The sequence below is a fragment of the Rhopalosiphum maidis genome, chromosome 3 (assembly GCF_003676215.2).
Source record: "Rhopalosiphum maidis isolate BTI-1 chromosome 3, ASM367621v3, whole genome shotgun sequence".
Classification (NCBI taxonomy): Eukaryota; Metazoa; Arthropoda; class Insecta; order Hemiptera; family Aphididae; genus Rhopalosiphum; species Rhopalosiphum maidis.
In genome coordinates this window covers 65,958,480-65,978,461 of record NC_040879.1, presented here as the reverse complement: position 1 = coordinate 65,978,461, position 19,982 = coordinate 65,958,480, and the positions used below count along the sequence as shown (strand labels likewise).

The window sequence follows — 19,982 nt, the reverse complement described above, 5'->3', positions numbered from 1 at the left end:
AACATAGTTTTAGATTGTTATTAATTTGATACTTACCTAATTTTTCATGTTATAAAAATTATTGTTATATGTAAGTATACACTGTAATAATTTTAAAATAGAATTAATAGAAATACAAATTTTAAATAAAGTTAAACGGTAAAAAATTTCAATGAAGATTTTTTTTTAATAGTTTATAAACTCAGTCTGTTGAATATTGTAGAAATAATATTATATACTATGAAATCTAAATTAACTTTTGTCACTATTCTACATGTGATGTATTTCGTATGATGTATTCTCTAATTATTATTAATTATATTTGTTTTGATATATTTTACTATATTTTGTTTGTTTATTTTTATGTTAGTACATAATATATAATTATAATGATTTTACGAATGGTTTTTTTTTCATAACAAATAATAGAAAAAATATTAATAATAATAATTATACCTATAATCATTACTCTATGCCTATTATCTACATTATGTTATACATTATATATATATAAGTGTGTGTGTGTTAGTAATCTCTTAAATATTTAATTAAATATTATATTTTTATAATAAATATGTTGATTTTTATAATGAATAATATGAGTGTATATTATATATCCTTATAAATCTATTTATGTTTTATAAATTCTTTAAGATTTAATTAACGTTTTAATTTTACTAGACATGTAAAAATGTTCGTATTTAATGTTTATTTTATTCTTATAAAAAAATATATAAGATAGGTATTTAGTTTTTGTAAGATTTACTTGATCTTGATCAGCTTTTAGTTTATTTAAAAAAATTATAATAATATAATGAGTGCCACTTGGCACTTATAGTAATATAACGTAAAAATATAAAGAGGAAAGAAATATAAATTTAAAAATAAAGTTAAAAGGTAAAAGGGTCACAGGCCTCTTAGTAATGGGCCCAGGTCTTCCTCACACTTAAAAATGCTAAAAAATAAAATCAACCCCATATTAATCTCAAGTTAACGCTATTACCTTTTTCCTGATGTTCGAAAGGCTCTCGAGGTCGTGTATTCGAGAACATAGGCGATTGTGGGCGTAACACGTTTCCACCAAATGTGAACCACCTAACTTAACAACGTATTTACCAAAACAATTTGTATACTATTCATACATTAAAACCTTTAATACAGTAATAAGTTTATTTGACATACTAATGCTGGGTTAAAAAAATTATTTATTATAGTATAGGATACTTCAACTATTATGTATATAGTACTCATATATTATATATTTATATAAATATATATATAATTGGATGACGTATTTTTTTAAATTGTAAAATAAACTTTTCATTAATTTTTCGGATTGATGTATAAAGTGTATATATACACATACAAATATATAATCAATGTACCTGTTACGTATAGATATCAATATTGTCAAACCATATTATTATATATATATATTATATTATATCAATTATATCTGTATCTCGATATTGTTATCGGCCTAGCCGGTCTAGGGTACCGATGGGTTTTTGATTTTATTATTATAGTCAGTCGCGGAAAGTATTTAAAGTTATAAAGGTGCTGACTCCGCTCTTGCAATATAATTAAAAGCATTTTAATTAACCTTATATTACTTATATTATATCAAAACAACAAAATTAATTATTTATTTTATTCTATACATCATACGGTTCACTAATACTAAATCCTATAGCCGGTGTAATTTTATCACGGCAACAGTACCTGAATTGTGTATTGTACGTTTATCAACTTTGATTTACGTTAAACCGTTGCCGTACTTATTACCTTTAATGTTGATTAGCCAAGATAATACTTTATGAATAAGTGAAAAAGTTGCACAGTTTAAATTGTGCATTACATAATAGCGTGCGTTAAAATAAATTGTGTTATAGCATTTAATATCAGCGTAGTTACAATTGTTTTGGTGAAAACGTGGTCAATTATCTTATTTGATGGAAACGGATATTGGTGTAAAAGGAGAGGTATACTTTTGGTGGAAACAGGTAACGGTGAAAAAGGGAAAGGTTCACTTTTGGTGAAACGGGTATCGCGATTGTACCTAGGCCCGAGGAAAAAAATATATTCAAAAGATCTATTGTAAACTCAGGCCATTTTTTTTTCAGGTAAAAATTATTGACATGTAATATCGATCGGAATAAAAATGAAAGTATAATTTTCATTATCCTCCAAAAATTATTTTCATTTTTTCATATTATAATTTATGGTATAAAATTCGTAAAAATGTAGATAAAATGTTTCAATGTTGTATTGAATATGAGTATTCAGTACAAAAAATAAAGTAAAATTGTTAAATTATTTTATTTATTGGTCAAAATTATCGAGCCGAGTTTTCTACCGACCTTTTTATGATCTTGAATTTCTGGGCCGTAATTACAACCTACCTATTTTTAATAGTTAAAATTTCCTGATCCAGTTTACAACAAAAAAGGTAACCACGAGCCCAGTTTACATTTGCTCGGGAATATGATAAAGTACTCCTTATAATATAAAATATATGTATAAATTATAATAATAATATAAAGTATAAGTATAAATTATAATGATAAAATAAAATATATTATTATCACACGCCTTACCTGACTCGGAGCAGTACATATATATTTATGTTATGTAGTGATATATTAAGGTGACACAAATTAAGAACTTTTTGAACAGTCTGAACACGTGAATTCAAATAAATACAGAACTGTCTTAACTCGTTTAAAAAGAGACTCAGTTGTCGATCGTAGGATCCGGTGTTGATAGATGTTTCTAATAATGTGACTGGCGCGCATGCACTGATGCACTGATAAAAAAAGACGACGTAGTCATGTCGTTCAAAGTAGTTGGCGTCTCCAACAAAAGCGAAACGCCTCTGTTTCCAAAAACCTTGGTCGGTGCATCCCATCCATTATTTGCTTATTCCTAAACAGCACCCGCCGAAGAAGGTTTTACGAACAGGTAAACTACAAACTGCTGACGGTAATACCGGTATTATACAGTAGTTAAATTTAAAATTTATCAAACGGAATACCGAAAATATCAAAAATACTGAAACATTATATATCAAAATTAATTATATATTATGGTATTTTACGTACTAAAAATAAAAACAGGAGCTCATTGGAAACGTTATTGACAAGTTTTCATCGAATAAAATAACACGTAGGGATTATATAAAAATTCAAGGTACATACCTAATTTGCAGGTATTTAGCATTTATTTTATATAGATACCTATTAAATAATTAATTGCATACAATATAACTAAATCAATTATGTAAAATATAATTTATATTATATTTGTTTGTAATGAAAACTAATAAAAACGACCTAAGCTAAATAAAATATTTTGCAAAGGCTATAATAATGCTGTTAAGATCAACATGTAAATTGTTTTTTATGTGTGAACTGTAGAAATTAATTGATAATTCCAAAAAATGTCCAATATATCAAATATTAAATTTAAAGCACTACAATAAATTAATAAAATTTAACATAACAACAACAAATCATTAAATTAATTTAAAATAAAAACCGTAGAAATAAATAATAGTATGTAAGTATACATATGTTTAAGCCTTTTGGGAATTCAAACTATTTTTCTTTAATAACTTTTAGATTCTGAACGGAGTGATGAACGTATTGATTTTACAATGATGTGTGGTTTTTTTTTTGTCTGTCATCTCATTTAAGAGTAGAAATAATGCTTTGATTTTTGATTTCAGCCCCTTTTTTAAAAGGAAAATTCATCTAGTTGGTACTTTGAGGGGGTCAGAAGTAAAAAAATCCCAGTAGTTTTCAAAAGCGTCAGATAAAAACGGGAATTTTTACGCATAACCACTTTTCGACAAAATCGATTTTTTGATTTTGCTGTAACTCAAAAACGAATCATTGTACATACTTGAAATTTTCACCAAATGTTTATATTAGCATTATCTATTTACGATTAAGTTTTCAAAATATTTAGAATTTTTTTAAACTATTTATAAGCTATTGAAATTTTCGATTTTTCTAATTTTTTTATTTGAAATGCCGATAAAAAAAATTTAACAATCCAAAAAATCTTTAAAATTTAATACAAGGTTTATTATAAATTGTACTTATCGCAGTAAAAAAAAATTAAAATCCTTAGTCACAATTATTGTTTATAAGCATTTAAAGTTTAAATGTTTACGAAATATATCAAAATCGCGAAAATTTGCAAGGAATTTTGAAGTTGAAAATTCGTAAATGTTATAGTGATTTATACATTATACCTTAGGTAAAAAAAACCTAATACAAGGTTATCCATGAGTTTACCTTCAAGTTACTCTAAAAAAAATTTCTACTGTCAATATAAAAAAGTGGGCAAGTGGGTATCGCTCTGCTGTATAATAGATGTGGAGAGTAGGTCACTGGTCACTATAATGGATATGTTAAATTTGAATGCAATGAAAGGTATCATTGTATACGAAAAACGATTTTGAACGGAAATGATTTGTCAGTCAATGATAATTAGTAGGATATATTATATTATTACCTATATTTAAATTGTAAGAAATCGTTATTTTACGCGATTTTATATAAAATTAAATTTCATACAAATGTAATTTTATAAAAATTTTTCTATATTGACGCTGGAATTAATTTTTACACTTACTTGAAGAAAAACTTATGGATGCCCTTGTATTAGGTTTTTTAACCTTAGGTTTAAATCACAAAAATTTTATGAATTTTCAACTTCAAAATTCCTTGCAAATTTTCGCGATTTTGATATATTTCATAAATATTTGAACTTCAAATGCTTATAACCAAACATTATGTCTAACGATTTTTGATTTTTTTTTACTACGATAAGTACAACTTATAATAAACCTTGTATTAAATTTTAAAGATTTTTTGGAAAGCTTAATTTTTTTTTATCGGCATTTCGAGAAAAAAAACTTAAAAAAGTCGAAAATTTCAATTGTCTATAAGTAGCTTAAAAAATGTCAAAATATTTTGAAAACTTAATCGTAAATAGATAACGCTAATATAAACATTTGGTGAAATTTTTAAGTATTTACAATGATTCGTTTTTGAGTTACAGCAAAATCAAAAAATCGATTTTGTCGAAAAGTGGTTATGCGTAAAAATTCCCGTTTTTTCTGACGCTTTTGAAAACTACTGGAATTTTTTTACTTCTGACCCCTCCAAAGTACCAACTAGATGAATTTTCCTTTTCAAAGAGGGACTGAAGTCAAAAATCGAAGCATTATTACTACTCCAAAACATGATGACAGACACAAAAAAAAAAACATACATCATTGTAAAATCAATACATTCATCACTCCGTTCAGAATCTAATAATAAATTTATTAGCGTATAAAATTTAATTTTTTACAAAATCGCGTAAAATAACGATATGCCTATTACAATTTCAATATAGGTAATATATATCCTAGACTGACAAATCATCTCCGTTCAGAATCGTTTTCCGTATACAATGATACCCGACATTGTATTCAAATTTAACACATCCATTATAGTGACCTACTTTCCATCTCTACTATACGTCTATACAGCAGAACGATATCCACTTGCCCATTCTTTTTTTATAACAAATTTATGAATAATGTTTTCCGAAATATTATTTTCAATAAGTACATAAAACGGATAATGATAACAATTTTTCGTTCAATTTTTTGCTCTCTTGAATACAGAAAATGAATAATTTAATTTGTATACAAAATTTGACGAAAAAGATAGGCCTGAACATGGAAATTTGGTATCAGGATTACGGGAAGGATTTCGTTCGCTGTTCATTACAAATACGAATTAGCACTGTAACAAATTATTATTGTAATTAAAAACAAAGTTAAATTAAACCTAAAATATTTTTATAAGCGTCGCGATCTGCAGTTTAAATTTTTATGAAATCGGATATTCGCATTTAAAATAACGATCTTGTTATTTTATTGTAATTCAAAAATGAATAACCGTAAATAGTTGAATATTAATTAAAATAGGTAACAGTATTTTCTAGATCTATGATTTTCAAAATATTTTGGATCTTTTTTGTATCAAATTTGTACAGGTATTTAAAATATAAATATTATGTCATTGGATGTTTATAAGGTAAAAAGGAGCAGTAGGACTAGGTCCTCCAATTGTAACTTACTAACTTTTCATTGAGTAAGTCACTTCTGTAATAAATGTGCCAAATTTGATTCAATCATTGCATATGAAAAACGACTCGGGAAAGCAGGACAATCTGTCAGCTTATACTATTAAGCCATTAAGGCCAAGTGTCTAAGTATATTTTATGTTGATATTATAATTTATAGTAATTTGTTTTACTAAGTATTATATGGACAATATGGTATTCAACTTGTCGAAAACGTAACATTTATTATACGATTAAAAGGTCGCCGTCTCACATTTTTTCTCCGTCTTATTAATAGTTTTACTTAGTGCTTTACCATATAATAATATTGTAATATACTATATACAACAGCTAATTTATGTTCAGTAGAACCAATAAAGATCTTAGAATTTTGATTTACCTAACGAAGACAGAGAACTGAGAAATTATACACGAGGGGAGCCGGCGCCCGACAGTGTGCCAGTGTCCTCTTAATATTTAATTATTATATTGTACATAACATTTACATCATATAATATTTAAATAAGTAATATTGTTGCCATTTTTGAGTCATTACTTACTTACGGTACTACCCTAGAGGTGTAGAATGGTATAACTAAGTTCATGCCTTCGTGATATATTGTGTACTCGACACATAGTCAGTGGCGGATTCCGATAGTTATATTATATTATATTTGTAAGACCTAACATCAAATCCTAAATATTATGCTTACAAAATTATATGTGGTATGATGTAAAATAATATGAAAAACTTTAGCCCTCAAAAACAAATCCTAGATCCGCCACTGCATAATGATATAGTGCATAATTGGGTGGGTAGTGTGCGAAGTCCTCCATTAAGTATTTGGAAAATTATCTGGACCCACTACATCTAAATGGAAAATTCCTAATCACTCCGTCGTATCCCATGCGGGTCGGCACTAGGTACACATTATCATAATCGCAATAATACAAATGCGTATTATTTGTTACAATAATATTGTTAGACTAAATACACAATGACTATAACCATTAAAATATATTAATGAATATTGTATCAATGAATCAACGGTGAATAGCGAGTTCTCTTGGACGGCTCGGACACAATTGGCCCGTTAAATCCGACATTAGGTGTAAACTTATGCGATAATATACACAAACATTATGTTATAAGATATCGTGATCTTGCAATTTATTATGAGGCGCGACCGCGAGTGCGTAGGTACCGCGAACGCGATATCGCGTTGTAAATGTTGTAAATACTAAATATTATTATTTTATTACACTGTAACGCGTCTATCGTGACGAGCCCCCGCGCCTCACTCCTGCGCTGTCGACAGCGTCCGAGACGGTTGAGTGTCGTCGCCCGTCGACGTCGTTTTCGGGTTTTTCGGGTATATTAATAGCGAAGCGGCTAATCATTAGCTCGTAATAAAAATATTATCGATAGCACACACACACACGCACATGCACACGATAATAATCATTAGTCGTGCACTTGTTTAAATTGTCTACACAGCGCTAACATCGGACGGCGACCACGCGGTACACGATACACCTCGTACGACTCGTGTGTTCTCGTCCCGTACTGCCGTTTACTCGTTCCAAAAGCCGCGTTTGCTGACGACCGTCGCCGTCGTCGATACTCGCATGCTTTCATAATTATTCGTCAGACGCGTCGTTTGTGCGGGTACCCAGTTGTCGTTGTTTCACGCTAGTTTTTCCGACTAAACCCGGTCGTCCACGCCGTAAAAACGCGTAGAACCGAGCAAAGCGACTAGAAGTCGTGATTTAAACACGCGTGCGCTCGACCGTAGCCGTTAAAAGTACGTACCGACACTGCGCAGAGAAAACGTCGTTGTTGGCCAAGAATAAGTCGTCGTCATGCACGTGCTAGTGAGGATGATGAACACCGGCGTGTCGGTCGCGATACCCACGTCTAGGACGACGAAGATCGGCGACTTAAAGACACTCGTCGAGAAGAAGTTCGACGTCAAACCGGAAAACCAGCGATTGTTCTTCGCGGGCAAACAGGTGATTATCATCAACCGCTCGTCGTGTTGTTCGTCGAGCTGTAAGCATTTTTTTCATTACAATTTTCAGTAACGATTTTCTACGACTGAAATTTTTCATGTTTTATCAATTTTTCAATTTTTTTTTATAGAATATAAGGTGGTAGGCGTATGCCGTAGTAAAGTTTCCAACTTAGCCATATACTCATGTGTAATAATAGTATTAAAAATTTGTAATATTTAGTTTTTAACTTCCTGTAATAAATATATTGTATTATATAATATAATATAATATATAGGTATATAAGGTATTATGTAGGTATGTAATGCAAGAATGCAAATGGTATTTATTAAAAATGTAATTCATTTGAAATTCTAATTTTTTTTTTTAATTCATGAAATATATTAAATAGTTAGTATTTTTATTTTATAAGTAAATTGGTTAATTTTTTGGGTATAAATGTATAATTAACAAATGGTCTATTGTCTATTATTTAAAAAAAATAATTAATCTATATGGAAAAAAAATTTCAAAATTTTCATGAAAATAATTGTATTAATTGTTCTAGACTTTGACACCCCCCCCCCCCACGCGCCATACACTAAGATTTATTACAATTAAATGAAAATGTATTTTATTGAAAATTCGATGACTGATAATTTAAATCATAGGCAATTTCAGTTACCCCATAAAAGGTCAATTTAAAACTATTTTAATTCAAAAATCAGTAAGTCTTGAAAGTTGAACCATAGAAGACAAGGCAATTATTATTTTAGTTGATCAGTGATATAGCTCGTCTCAATTAGTTAATAATTAAAAGGATGCAACATTCTTGTACGTTGTCTCTATCTTATAAAGTTAAAACAGCAAATTTCTAAAAATATATTAACTCTTTTAAGCTTAATATTACTATTAAATTCAAAAGTAAAAATAATGAACCTCATTAATTATTTTTATGTCTTCATTTTGCAGGGAGTTGTGAATATTTGATAATTTTAAATTGTTAGTGCATTTTTAAATGTTAATGCCTCGTTTAAAGCTATTATATCTCATAAATTCTTCATTTAACAGTATTTAATTTCTCTAAATCACCCCCCCCCCCCCTCTGAAATATATTTTTTGTGTACGCGCTTGTGCACATTTCTGTGTTAAGTTTCTAGATTCCTAAATTGACTATTGACAACACTAATAATGGATATTTATTACTAGGATCATTAAACTGTTTTAACTTAAATAATGCTCCTAATATTTATTTTAATAATAGGTACCTCATTTTGTGTAAATGTTTCAGCTTGAAAACCAATATAGCCTCTTTGATTATAGTATTAATATAAACGAAGTAATACAATTAATAGTTATAGTATCTACTACTGAAACTGACTCTACAAAAAAATCAGAGTTAAAGGTTCCTAAGAATTTAGAAGATGAAAAATGTATTCAAAGTTGCTCTACAGCCACCAGTTCTATAACAGAAGACGTAAATATTTTATAATAATAAAATCTTCATATGCTATAACTTTTTTTTATTCTAGGACAATATAGAGGATATTTCTGAGGAAAGCAAGTATTTTAAATTAGGCGATTATGTTGATGTACGAGATTTTGAATACGGTGTATGGTACATGGGTAAAATAGTGAAGATAAAAAAAGATATATCTGTAGAAAATGAAGAAACTTCCTTTGATAATCAAGAAGAAAATGATGGACTTATTTATATTGTAGAGGATGTAGGGTATGTCTTAAATGTTTTTATTTAAAATTAATTTGTATGTTTAAGCCATTTAAGTAATATTTATTAGAGCTCCTAAGGACCCACCCGCCAAAGTTACATTGAAAGATATAAGACCATATTCTACTGAAAATTTGCCATTTGATCAACTAAAAATCAACGATAAAGTTCTTATGAATTTTAATTCTGAACATCCTAAAGAACGTGGTTATTGGTATGACGTGCAAGTAAAAAAAATAACAGTTAATAGACGAAATCGAGAAGTAATAGGAGATGTAACGCTTGGATCGAATAAAGCAGTATTGAATGATTGTCGATTGATGTTCCTCGATGATATCTTAAAAATAAAACCACTTAAGTTAGTTGCAGAGAGGACAGAAGAAGATGATGCGATCATGCAAACAAAGCCTTCTGTTGAAAGTAAGAATACAAATTTGAACCAAATTTTTTTATTAAAAAACTATTAAATTAATCTTTTTTCTTGAAAAGGAGCGAGAGCTTTGAGTTGTACTAAATGCAAAGATAACGCTAATAAATTATGTTATGACTGTGGGTGTAGTATTTGTGGTGGCAAACACGATGAAGATAATCAGATAATGTGTGATGAATGTGATGAAGGTTTTCATATAACATGTCTTTCACCACCCTTGACAGAAATCCCCAAAGATGATGATTGGTAAGTGACAAATGTTAAATTGTTGGTATAGTACTACAATGAAACCTATACATAACGGACAATCACGGGACCAAAAAAATTGTCCGTTATGGACAGGTTTCAGTGTTTTATAAGTAAAATTAAAAATATATCTGTTTAAGAAAAAATTAAAATGTTGTATATATATTATATTAATATTGTACATATTATTATTATATTATTTTATTTTACATATACCTACGTAATAAATTTAATTTTAATATTTATCAGCAAGTTAGCAAATAGACACACTGCTAGACTCTTTAAAATTAATAATGTTCACTTTTTGTTTTAACTTGAAAGATTTACGCAGTATGGTAAGTGCCATTGCTAAGAAAAACATGTAAACTCTGAATGCAAACTGATAGAAACTGAATAAAAACATTAAAATTACTTATGGTTTTTTTTGTTATACTTATTATTACAGTTTATTTCTGTTTGATTGTATCTCAACTTCATAAATTCAATAGGTACTCACGGTTAACGTTATCAAAATCGACTATATTGCAATCTGTCAAAATCTGTGTTTTTAATTGCGTTCTGTACTGACGCTGTTTCTTAGTACGCATATTCATAATATGATATTACATTTAGATTTGAACTAGGATTTTTTACCGTTATCGTTATGATTTCACTGGGGTAAAACATTAGTGTCCGTGTCCTTAATTAAAAGAGTCCGTTATAGACAGGTCGAAATACATTGGAATGCCTATCATTTTGCCAGGATCTGATATATAGGTGTCCGTTAAGTTGGGTTTCATTGTATTAACATTAATTAATTTTACTGTTATGAATATGTTAATATGCAAAATACTTGTACTAGGTATTGCCCAAAATGCAAAAATGATGAAAACGAAATTGTAAAAGCTGGTGGAAAATTGAAGGCTTCAAAAAAAAAGACATTGGCGTCAACATCAAAACGTGATTGGGGAAAAGGTATGGCATGTGTCGGTAGAACAAAAACATGCAACATTGTTCCACCAAACCATTTTGGTGCCATTCCTGGTGTTGAAGTCGGCACTACGTGGTTATTCCGCGTTCAAGTGAGTTTTGGCAAAATCTCTCTTGGAGCATATTAAATGGTTTTTTTTATATTGTTGTTCTTAAGGTATCTGAAAGTGGTATTCACCGTCCACCAGTTGGAGGAATACATGGCCGTGATAATCAAGGAGCATTTAGTATTGTATTGAGTGGTGGTTATGAAGATGACATTGACAATGGTGATGATTTCATGTATACTGGTTCAGGTGGTAGAGATCTATCGGGTAACAAACGCACCGCTCTGCAGAGTTGTGACCAAGAATTGACACGTTACAACAGGTAATTCACAGTACAATTATTAAATAAAAATTTGTCAATCTCAATTATTATTGTTATATTTATTTTAGGGCTTTAGCTCTCAACTGTAATGCAGAAATCAATGATAAGAAAGGAGCTACAGCTGTAGATTGGAAAAAAGGCAAACCGGTTAGAGTTGTACGGAACTATAAACTTCATAAACATTCCAAGTATGCACCTGAAGTGGGCAACCGGTATGAATACTTTATATTTAAAGTAATACTTATAAATAAATATAATTGATATGCAAGAAAAATTTGCAACCAAACATCAAGGTGCTTGATATAATGTCAATTAATAATTCCAAAACAATACATTTTTCATTATATAAGTTTGATTAATTAGAAAACATTTATTTTAAAGTTATGATGGTCTTTACAAAGTTGTGAAGTATTATCCAGAAACTGGAATATCTGGATTTATTGTGTGGCGTTTTGTATTGAAAAGAGATGATCCTACTCCAGCCCCTTGGACAGCAAAAGGCAAAAAGCGTATAGCTGAACTAGGTCTTGAAATAATTGTGAGTTGATTAATGTAAATAAAAAATAAAATATCTAACTATTCAGTTGTTTGTGTGGTTGTTTTATTAGTATCCAGAAAATTATATACCTCCTACTGAACTTGACAATACAAAATTACCGGAGTCTAACAGAAAAAGAACACTAAAAGATATAGACACTGAAAACAATGAATCAGATGGAAAGAAAGATGAAAAAAAAGACTCTGTAAAAAAACCAAAAATAGAGTTTAAACTCGAAAAAGAAGGAGAAGAATTCATCAAAGCTGATGCTGCCAATAAAAAATATTGGGATGATTGTAAGGAGTTGTTGAAAGATGGCCAGAAAGTATTTACCTATTTAATTTTTAATATTGATAATTTTGCTGACATATTTTATTTATTAATATTACCCTTATAGGCATTTTTGGATAGAGTTGAAGAAACTTTTATGTGCATATGTTGTCAAGATATTGTATTTGAACCAATCACATTAGAATGTTCCCACAATATTTGTAAAGTAAGTTTGTGACTAATATTTATTTTTTGTTTTGAAAAATTAGTTTTCCTATGGTTTTTTTTTTAGGGGTGTTTGAAAAGATCATTTGCTTCTGAAGTTTACCATTGCCCATCATGTAGAGCTGAATTGGGAAAATCTTATCGCATGAACATAAATACTTTATTGGCTAACACACTTTTGTATTTCTTTCCGGGATATAACAATGGTCGTTAATATTTTTACAAACAATTTTTACTATGTTTATTTAAAAAGATGGCATAAAACATTGCTTAATATAATTTTTATTAATTATCTCAGCAAAAACATGATAAATATTTATATACATCTATTTAGTAAGTTTATTTATTCATACATTTATACATATTGATTTATTTTTTTTATTTTACCTACTTGAAAGATAGGCTAACTGTTTTTTTAATAAAAACTTTTTTCCATAAATTTTGTATTAATGTTCCATTAAAAGTTTATTGATGTATATTAAATTTTTTTTGGAAAAGACTACATTAAATATTAATAATTTTGTATTACTATGTTAAAAATCAAAAGACTAAAAAATGTTGAATATATTTATGAAGTAAAAATTTGAATTATCTTTGATTTATTAATTTAATTACACAAAGCATTTAAGATAGATTTTGGATTTAAATTTAACGAAAGAATGATTTTTTCAGTTCAATACAATTAAATTGTTCTAAAAGCTTAAAAACTATTTTTTAATTACATCCAGAATTATTATCTATATTCTATACAATATCTTCAAAATATCAACTATATTTAAAATTATAAAAATTTTAAACTATTATTAAAGTGTATTTAATTGAAATTCCACAATACTGGTTAAATATAGATTAGCATATCACATTTGATAATCAAGAATTATAAATACAAATTCATATCCAATGAAGAGAATACATTTTTAGCTAAATTGTTGCCCTGTATTTAACAAATTATATTATATTAATTTAGTGTTACCAAAATTCACAACTTTATTTTCCTTAAAAAATGCTTGTATATTTAAATAAGTTTTATTTTACATTTAGCTGAACCACAATAACAAGCCACTTCCTTTCTCTGTATGCTTTTTCTCTCATAACAATGATTTAAAAAATAAATACTAAATATATATTATAAGTATTTTTTTGAATAGAAATTATTACCATGAAAGGCTATTTTTTCAATATATCTATAGTTTTTTCTGACAGGTTTTGAGATTTAGTGTTTTATTCAGTTGAATACGCATATTCTTCATAATCTTTGCATTTCTCAACTACTTCAATAGTCTAAATCTGCCAAGTACTCGTCACCATGATTTTTACCTTGTTCTGTGGCATTAGTCTGTTGATATATTTCCTACATAACAACATATAAAAGTTCCTCGTGGTATGTCATTTAAACAACGTACGCCCCAACCTTTTTTCTCTGTCTTAAACAACTGTAAGTTATTAGGTATTGGTTGTTGTACAACACGATTTAAACACAAACTGTTGCATTTGCATGTCTGATTGCACTCATAAATACCAGTTGGTACATTTTCATACAATCGTCGATAAATATAACTGGCATTTGGATCTTTTTCAAGGTCTGGCATATTATCTTGTCCGTTTATTGTACTCTGTCAATAAGCACATTTTGATTTGTCTTGATAATTATCTGTGAAATCACATCCGCATAGAAAATTTTGGATATCAAGTTGTATTTATTTTGTATTATAGAGAGGTCAGACTGGATAATAATTCTTAGCATTAAATAGCAGTTATATAAAGCAAAAACCAACCGAAAATTAATGAAAAACTAGAATTTTTACGTAAATCTAATTTTTAAAAATCGATTTCTTTTTCATGTAATTCGAAAACGAAAACCGTAAAAACTTGAATTTTTTAGCAAATGTTAATGTACCGTGTTTATTTACCATATTATTGAGATTTTTATAAGTATAAGAAATTTTCAATTATTTTATTTTTTTTCTAGATTTTTGATAAAAAATTATTTGCTAAGTAGAAATGCTTGAAAAATTAATACAAGGTTACTCATAAGTTTTTTATTTCTCAATTTAAATATGTCTAAAATCTACGCATAATAATCAAAATATTTTTTAAAAACAATAAAGTTAGAATTTGGTCGAAATTCATAAAAATCGCGAAAATTAGTAAAAAATGTTGTAGTTAAAAATTCATAAGATAAATTTCTTTTTATATCTAAGTTTTGAAAATGTTATAAAGATTCTTCCTAAGTAATTCTTACTGAAATCGTAAAATCTGACAAATGTATAAAAATTTAAAAAAATTATTATTTTTTAGACATTTGAATTTCCAATTTGTCGAAATTAATTTTTTTTTAAATTTTTTTAATAAAAACAACAAATAGTCATATGTTAATTATTTTGTTATAATTTAAAAAATTATTCGTGGAAACTTAAACTATTATGTTTTTGCAAAATGCCTAGTATTTTTCAAAATAATTGAATAAAACCAAAAACTAATTAAAGAAAAATACATATTTTTATACAAAATATCAGATTTTAACAAAATTGATTTTTTTTGTGTAAGGTGTAAGTAACCCATATTGAATATCCCGAAAATACTTAAAATTATCACAAAATGTTTATGTTATCATTTCCTTTAAATATTATAAATTTCAAAATATTTTGATTCTTTTTTAGCTATTAATAGACATTTGAAATTTTTATTTTTATAAATGTCATTAAAAAAAATTCGCGGGGAAGAGTAAAAATGCATGACAATTTTATACAATATTCCACATAAGTTGTTCTTAAACGTCTTATACAAATAGTTATGTTCAAATATTTAAAATGCATAGATGCCATACAGTTTATTTTTATAATCATCTAAAATTAAAATTTGGACGAAATCGCATGTTTATAAATTATAAATAACAATAAGTACTCATTATTTTATTAAAGTTTACAAGACATTATTTGTGACTTCGCGAGCCGCGAAGACATACACAATTTACGTTTATTATTATATTTTATACCCACAATGATGTTTTCGAACACAATGATTTCGCCAAAAAATATTTCAACCTTCCTTAATATTAATAATAAAATAAATCATAATTTACCGTCTATACCTAATAAGAAATAACAAAAACCATAACATGAATATATTTAGTATAATAATATGCTATTAGACCGTCTCCGCTCAGGATCGTTTTTCGTTTACATCGTTGAATCAAATGTAACACATTCATCTCAGGAATTTATAATACCAAAAATTGAGATTTGTGGAAAAAAATATTTAAAGAGCATCAGAAATTTGATCACAAATTTAATACAATAATATATGTTATTCAGTAGCGGTGCGTGAATACAATTTACGGGGAAACTTAACTTTTGTTTAACTATTAGCTATTTATATACATTTTTACTTAAAATATTAGTATTTTAATCAATGCTATAACTGATTAAATTTGTTAAATAATTCCGAATATAGTTATCTATATTTTTGATAGATAATTTATTCAACTTCATTCTAAGTTATTAATTTGAACTACTGAAAAAATATAGATAAATTGCATTGTTCGTCGCGTTCATCACAGCCACTAAGCCTTGTAAATTTATTATACCAACTGATTTGAAATTTACGGGTAAATTTTCCGTCTTTATATTCAATGGCTAAATATGGAGTAGGCTTTTTGTTTTTTAATTTACATTTTTCATCATAAGTAAATAAATGAAAATCTTTGTCCAATAACTCATTTAAAGGACAATGTTTTAATTCCATATTTTTAAATTTATAAGCGTACGACACTCTTACAAATATACACACCGATTACGTATATACTAATGGGCAATGGCAAATATTACTAATGAGACTTGTCTCACGGACTCTATACAAAAACCATTATCGCTGTGATTTCCCCTCCGAACTTTTATATGCCATCTATAATATTAGACTGGAGACTGTTGAACGACTGTCTCATTCGTGTTACGACCTCATTGCCCGTCGTTAATCATTATCGTTAATTCCAAGAATTGTGTACCTAGTGCTATTTTCTTAAAACGTATAACGTATGCACACACCACAACGGAGAGAATATTTATACACACACATATATATATATATATATAGTGATTATAGTTGACAAAAGTGGTATTATTCCTACACGGATTACACAAATACCTAAAATACCTTAAAAATTAGTTTTATTGCAATGTTATAATTATTGAGGAGACGCAGTCTCAAAGTCTCCCCTGACGCTCCGCCCCTGATTTTATTATTAATAGAGACCGGATAGTCGACAACTGATTTCTTGCTAACGTCGTATCCTCCGACCGATATAATTGCAATCAAAATTTAAAATTAATAAGAATAACACGGGCGATAAGATATACTCCACCGCCAGAATAACTAATCTGTAAAAATTAGTGGTTCAAATATTTAATAGTATTAATATATTCAATTTAATAGATGTCACATGTTATAATATTAATCAAATAATTAAGTATATAATATACGTAAAATACACATATACGGTCGAAAAAAATAAAATCTAAATGAATAATAAAAAAAATAAAAATATTTATTTTAATAATATAATGCAATAAATAATAAAGATTAGCCAAATACAACAGTTTTTAAATAATGACATACAGATGGAAAAATCTAACTGCTTTTCTCCTTTGTGTTTCATTTGTTCATATTCAACGAATTCTACTCTTGCGAGCAAAAGGATGTTAACAATATTACTAATGTAACATACTATAAAGAGTTTATACATTTTGACCCTCCGTTTTTCGGGTATTATAAATGCCATCGTGTACATTGTGTATCGTTATTTGACGGCTTAAAACAGACTAAACTATAATAGATATCATATAAGTGCTGGTCGATGTATCGTCATTATAGATGTCTGATACGCTTGTGCTGGATATTCGTTAGTAATTTATGTCACGAACCCTATGATATATATATATAAATCAAATGATATAACTATAACACACGACGAAGAGCGTGAACATTGCATTATTTAATTTTACCATTAAAGTAGGTATATTCACCCGTTTTTTCTTGGAAAAATCGAAACTCGATGTCCCGCGGATAAGGATACGAATCGACATGCATACTTAATCATGTTACCAGACCCCCTGTGACAGTATAGACGCCACCAAAACGACCACCACATTTATGATCTGATTGTATTATACAAGGGAGTTCCATGAAATAGCTGTGCAGATGGTTAAATATTTTAGGCATTTTCAAGGGCAAGTTGTAAAACAACACCCGGGGTCGGGTCGTAACACCACATACCAGCTTATAATGCTTATATATCTTACATATTGTATATTATTGTATTCTAAGTCAACGTCGTTAAATAAACATTTTTTTACGCTTAACACATCACTAGAGGTCGGATTTTATGATTTTACACATTCGTTTTTAGTGTGTGCAGTTAAATGGGAGTAAGATATCATTACGATTCATGAAACACAGAATTTATAGAAAAAAAATTTAATTTGCATAAAAAATCATATTTTAGTGGTTAGAGAATATTCAACACGTTAAGGAATATTAGGGAATATATTTATTTTTGTAATATCGTTATTATCAATATATTTCACGTACGTCGGCATTTTGACAAATAGAATATTCATTATACGATTCATTTCTGGGTTTTAATATAAATTAATCACCAGATATTCCTTATCAAATTGTTACAATTATCAAAATTTTGGAAAAATCAAATACGCCCTTAGTTTATATGATAAATATTATCAAAAACACTTTTACACAACTTGATCAAGTACTAGGAGAAAAAGGAGAAATAGTAAAAACAAAAATATTGCAACTTCGACAAAAAAACAAAGGATACAAATTTTTGAAAAATATAGGACAAGTTCTCAGTGGAAATAACACAGTACAACTTCCGGAAAAATTATTCACCGACTATGGTAGCCCGACTTGCAATATTCTCCAGTGACTTCGGTCGATGTCAAACGGTCCTTCTGCATATATACAAAAACATTCTTACAAATCGGCGTACTTAAAGTGACACCGGAACATATGAAACAATATATGGTTATTAATTGTTATCGGAAAATGAATTAATTAAAATAAATTTAAAACCAAATTATTGTAAATTTAATTTAATTAATTAATTAATACCAAAAGTTAATAAATAATAAATTTAAACTAAATATTTTTTTTTAATACTGATAGAATATTTTGCATTTTTAAGAACATAAAACATCATAATTTAAGGATCTTAAGAGAATATAAATCTGACCTCTACACATCACGTATCATTATTGCGATGATCAGCGTGTCGGAACTTAACATTTAAATAGGTACCTTTTGATAAGGCCTATTGCGTATATTTAAAGCCTAGTAGTGTATTATACTATAGGTACCTCACAGTATGATTATATTATGTTTCACTAACATGTATAATGAAATTTATAAAAAAAGTTAAATAGTGGCCCCGTTTGCATGATTTATCATAAATATATGTGTGACAAACAATATTTGCTATTATATTTTGGTGAAAATTATTTATTTTCTCAGGTCGTAACAGTTTACCTGTATATAATTTTGGACTTTGGTATCCTATTAAAGTTACCTTAATCATCGTAACGCGTTATAGAAATATACAATAGTTAAAACACAAACAATTTAAGATTATGAGCTGAACGAGAAATATATTGTTTTTTGCTCTTTGTGTCTATAACCACGTTTTGAAGCGACATAAATGCTTCAACATTGAGAATTATTAGTAATTCTTGATAATAAACTAGATCATAATGGGTATAAAATAATATTCTTAATGTATTAACATCATTCTTGTCCAAATAAATATTTAAAATATACTTGATAACCCAGGAAAGCGGCTTAATTCGTTTTTTGGTCTAAAATTATGAAGTTGTAAAGAAGTCGAAGATACGTTTTTCCTGTTTTTAGAGTTTATGAGCTATGGCTGAACGAGGTAAAATCATTAGCAACAAATAAAAAAACAAAATTGTAAAAATTAAAATAAATATAATGTATAATATATTAATATAAAATGTATATGAATATGATATATTATATTATATTTTTGTTTTTAATGTTTACATATTTGTGATAAAAATTCAGTTAATTTATTAAAATCA

General features: G+C 27.9%; 1 protein-coding gene across 1 annotated transcript; it reads left to right on the top strand.

The window, feature by feature from the left end:
- Nucleotides 1-7,968: 7,968 nt before the first annotated feature.
- On the top strand, nt 7,969-13,183 carry LOC113556461 (E3 ubiquitin-protein ligase UHRF1-like). The gene is made up of 12 exons (XM_026961416.1): nt 7,969-8,118; nt 9,389-9,574; nt 9,630-9,829; nt 9,897-10,246; nt 10,316-10,502; nt 11,344-11,563; nt 11,629-11,840; nt 11,909-12,052; nt 12,222-12,378; nt 12,449-12,703; nt 12,776-12,874; nt 12,941-13,183. Exons 1-12 carry the CDS (start codon nt 7,969-7,971, stop codon nt 13,085-13,087), a joined length of 2,307 nt encoding a protein of 768 aa, XP_026817217.1. The 3' UTR covers nt 13,088-13,183.
- The last annotated feature ends 6,799 nt before the right edge of the window (nt 13,184-19,982 follow it).